The sequence below is a fragment of the Phaethon lepturus genome, unplaced genomic scaffold (genome assembly GCF_000687285.1).
Source record: "Phaethon lepturus isolate BGI_N335 unplaced genomic scaffold, ASM68728v1 scaffold1678, whole genome shotgun sequence".
NCBI classification, from domain to species: Eukaryota; Metazoa; Chordata; class Aves; order Phaethontiformes; family Phaethontidae; genus Phaethon; species Phaethon lepturus.
In genome coordinates, this window is record NW_010555300.1 from 1 (window position 1) to 5,026 (window position 5,026).

The 5,026-nt window shown below is 37.6% G+C and overlaps 1 protein-coding gene across 1 annotated transcript in view; it reads right to left on the minus strand.

Moving 5' to 3' along the window:
• Positions 1-3,077: 3,077 nt before the first annotated feature.
• LOC104624663 (ryanodine receptor 2) overlaps positions 3,078-5,026 on the minus strand; it is a gene marked incomplete at both ends in the record, with an annotated part of 91,782 nt that continues 89,833 nt past the window's right edge. Inside the window, one exon of the mRNA XM_010292096.1 lies at positions 3,078-3,211. Within this exon, the coding sequence (XP_010290398.1) occupies positions 3,078-3,211 (134 nt within the window). The remainder of the gene's footprint in view (positions 3,212-5,026) is intronic.

A 5,026-nucleotide genomic window follows, 5' to 3' on the forward strand; every position in this document is an offset into this window, starting at 1 on the left:
CTGTGCCTTTAAGATTTCCTTCTTCAAGACTCTCCAGCCTTCCCCTTCGTCCTTCAGGACCGTCTCCCAAGGGACTCTCTCAACCAGTGACCTGAACAGGCCAAAGTCTGCCCTCCGGAAGTCCATGAAGCAGTTTTGCTGACCCCTCTCCTTACTTCCCTCACAACTGAGAATTCTATCATGTCGTGGTCGCTAAGCCCAAGACGGCCTCCGACCACCACATCTCTCACCAGTCCTTCTCTGTTTGTAAACAGCAGGTCCAGCAAGGCACCTCCCCTGGTGGGCTCACTCACCAGCTGTGTCTGGATGTTTTGAATCTTTTGAGAACCTAAATTATTGTTTCTCATGACAAGGAAGAATAAGACCTTTTAACCCCTTTCACATTCTGAGGCCAACTGGACATTTTTATATATTTATGGATAAATTTTTATACATCCTATGTATAATGCATACATTCTTTGTACATTTTACATTTATGATATAGTTTATCTTCTCATCAAAGTATGAAAACTTCACATCTTCCATGAGAAAATTATTTACATTTTTCTCTTCTTGAAAGGGGAAGAATTAATCTACCACATGAGCATTCAACAGAAGCCCTGTTTATTTTGCCCCAAATTAGCCTTATGTCACTGATTGCTGCAGATGCTTGAGCCTCAGCTGCCTCTTCTATTGACTCTGACTAGACTAATGACCATAGAACAAACAGCAGTTAGGAAGGCAAAAGGGACTGAAAAGTAATCCTCACTATGACACCTCTGACAAATAACTTTCATCTTGGTGTCTTTCATATTATTCTCTCAAATATATTTCATCTATGCTGCAGCTAGTTTAACACCATCCACCCCAGAAGGGAAACGTATTCAATGGGAAAACAGTGCACTGTCTCAATCCCATTGTGCAAATTTTAACTATCTTTACCGTCTAATCTACAGCAAAGCTCCAACTGCATCATCCTCCTTAGCCGGTTATATTTACATAATACCACAATGTATTTAAATAATTATTTAAATATTTACTGACATATTTTAAAATTTAAATATATATACCCATAAAAAACACTCAAGAGTGCATCCACAAGCTGAATGGCTCTTCCAGAGTTAAAATGTAACAGTGCACTGAGAATTTTTTAATGCAGTGTATCAGTGGGATAGGCAGGAGCTTCTGAAGGGGCACGGTCACTTCCATGTAGAGTGCTCCGAGTCCCTTGCAGAAAGACAGATGGAAGGGAATCCCAGGTTATTTGCTCACAGGAAAGGGGAAGAAACAGGAGGAACTAGGGGTCAAGGAGACAGAAGAAAAACCTGATCCATTTGTATTGGGAATGGAAATGCTACATGCTGCATTTCCCTTCTGTGCTGAGACACATAAGTATCTGGCCTGGCCTCCGTCTGGGCCACCTCCTGCTGGCACATGCAGAAGCAGAGGCGCTGGAGCTGGGATCTGCACTACGTCATACCATTCTCCATTTTTTTGCCTAAAAGTGGTGCAGTAAGTGTTCAACTCCACTGCTTTTCCCACCTCTCTCTTCATTGCACTGTAAATATATTTCAGATGTTGAATCTGGAATATGCCTGTTTTAGTAGCTTTATTAGTGTTCATTTTTGAAACTGGTAAAAAGTGCATACATGTACCTTCCGAAGCACATGAATTTTATGTGAATGGTTGTTTATCTTCCCACAGCATATTCATCTGTTATAAGCACAGAATGATTTATCCAGGGTGAACATGAAGGATGGATGAGGTTGTAATTTAGTTCTTTTTTAACTTATATAACACTGAGTAGATGTTAGAGATGTAACAAAAAAACCTGTCATCATTCAGGTCTGATTCCAGAATTAAGTATTTCATCAGCCTTCTCCAACTGCTTCGTTCTGACCTGTTTTTTCAAGAGTATTCACAGAAACATTATTTCAAATTTGTTCCCAGATATGAGTCATGAGCACACAGGGAAAGGAAAGTAGTTTCATTTTCTTGTTATACCAATAAGTAATAAAGATGATTATTTTTTTTCTAAACTCAAGTGTGGGTCCTACTATAATCCAGCAGCAAAACAGTAGGTAAGAAAGTATTCTGGAAAGTACTCCTGCCACAATGTTAAGTTTTATTTGGTATTGTAATGCCACAGAGTCCTTGGGCCTGCTGACTGATTTTTTAGATGGACTCCAGGTTTATTTATCCATCTTTAGAGAAGATGTATATGGGTATTAAAGAACCATCTTTACAAAGTCAGCCCCTGCTTCAATGCAATTCCAAATCTACTAGGGGTCCCACCGTCTACTTCATATAATCCTGGCAAATCCATTGATGAAATAATGTTTTTAAAGAAAGCTGTAGACAAACTCTTACATTAGAATCTCTGTAGCATTAACAGTCCATTCGTTAAAACATATTCTATCTATTTGAGTATCTTTTTTTGTAACGCAAAACTGGAAAAAACATTTTTGCAGTGTTTTACAAAAACTGAGGATGTCCCTTCCCTAAGAAGGAAAATTAATGCAATTACACTGAATGTCTAAGGGATCTTTTTCAGGACTGTCTCTCAGATGACAGGCAAATACACAGGTTCGGGAAAACAAATTATAGAAAGATGTGAAGACTAATCATCCAACTTCCTAGACTTTACTGGTCACTATCACTTAAATTTATTCCATCATTTCTTTATAATCAGAACACACAAGGCCGATTTTGCCCTTTCTTTCCAGCTGAGCTGAACTGTGAACTGAGAGACAACTATGAAAAGGAGTTTCCAAGCCCAGTTGTACTGACACTATCAAAACTGTGGGAATGTGATGCATTCAAGCAGTTGCACACTAAGCTAGATCTTCATACATAAATAAGTGGAATCCTGCATATATGTTGTCTATAATAAAATAAATTCACTATATCATTCAACTTAAGAATTTATTTATCTTATAGAGCTATAAAGCTATCATAAAAAAGCAACAAAAAAATTCAAAACTGAATAATAAACCTTCAATGGTTGATTTTAACTTAAAAAAACCCCGAAACAAACAAACAAAACACCAACAAACAAACAAAATAATCACACAAACAAACCAGAAGCAAATGCTTACACAGCAGATAAGGAGCTATCCTTCTTTGGTTTCTTCTTTTCTCGAGCATCACTAAAATCGAGAGCAGCTTTGTCCATTCCTAGTAACTCACTGATCCTGTCACGACCATAGAACTCACCATACTTATCCATGACCTAGGAGGAATATTCAAGGGAATCAGTTGGGTAGACCAGATGGTTTTAGCCTGGTTTCTGAAGATAAGAGGTTTAACATACATGATCTTTTTCATCTGTTTGTTTCCATCTGTCTATCATATCAGTCAGTAATATTTTTTTTTCTGCTCAATTGCAATCGATTCGCTAGAAGCAAGAGGTGGGTGTCAAAGATAAGGTGTTCCTACTCATTTAATAAAAACAGGAAGAGGAAAGCAACCCAGCAGGAGGAGAACAACTATATCAGTTTCATCATTGACAGTAAAAAAATACACTGTGAGGTCACATGGGAAAGAGATGTTTTGAATATCCTAGCTGTGTGAAAAGCTTGGTTAAAATAAGATTTCTCAAAGACAGTATTTGACCCTTACTAGGTATTCCTTCTAAGAAAAAAAAAAGATAATTATTTTGTTTAAAAAGGTTATGATCTTATTTCTGTAATTTAGATCTCAGTTTTGTTAGTTATGCAATGAAACACGTTCCTACATAGAATATGTCGGAATCAAAAGATCTTGAACAGAGAGTTACAGCTAAAAATAATTTTCAGTGAATTCAAACTATCCCCCATCTCCCTTACAAAACTTAACATGTTTCATAAGAAACTTTTCTGGAAATGAACGTTTACTTGTTCTTATTCTCACTGAACAGACAGCACCTTCCTAAATATTATCTGTTTCTTCTTATTTTCAAAACAAACTCAAAAAAATACAAATTTTTGGATAAAAAGATCATAACTGAATTACTCCTGCAGGTGAGGTGGTATTTTACCAGCTTTCTAATAAGCAATGCTTTAAATCTTTATTGATATTTTTGCAGATTTTTAGAAACAAGCCTTTTTTGTCACATGCCTGAAAACAGTGCTTCATGACTGTGGATCATTCACTAGGCTGGGGATTTAAGTATATTTATATATAAATATATGTAAAAGAAAACATTCTTTGCAAAATACTGTATTTCAAGGCACTTAAATCTATGCAGAGCAGTTCCTCAGCCAAAGATAAAGTAACAAACCTGCCACACAACTTAAACCCATGCTATTTCAATAGGAATCCTCCTTGACCTACTACACTGACAGAAGCAGCGTAGAATTTTATTTCCTAAGTACCCCGTGAAGCTACTCTCTCCTCTTTGCTTAGATAGGCAGACAGAAATATGTATCTAACAACTTCAAATAAGCAAAAAAGTACTTTCAACAGCGAAATGAATACACAACTCAAAGCATTTTTTAGGCACGTTGACCTAGAACTGTTATGAAGCAAAAGAGCCACCATTATTTAAAAAGATATTTCCAAAAGTGTGAGTCAAAATTGGCGTTAAATGGTGCGAAGGAGGGGTAAATATGACCCAACAACATAAACAACCTCTTTTTCAATTGTGACCAAATGTACTAGGAAGATTATTCTTTTTGTAAGCGATGGTACATAGACAAAATTTATTTTCTAAGAGCAAGCTGAGAAAACATTTGACATAACCTTCATAAGAAATGAACTTCAACAGTCTCTGCTGCTTACGGAAGACTATTTTTAAGAGAGAGATTGTTAGGTTATATGATAAAAGCTCATCTGCACACCCACAAAGGACCATAGAGAGACAATGGTTGGGGGACAGTCCAAAGAATATGCCCAGCTACTCCCAGGCCCATCACAGGAGCCACCAGCCCATTAAAAGCCCATCTCCTCAAGCCTAGAGGAGCACAGGAGCACAAGGGCAGGCAGTAACCCAAATTACAGACTCTCCATGAATGGACACCCTGCCTGGTCCCTCCCAAGGCTGTCCCAGGAATGCCGCAACCCCCGG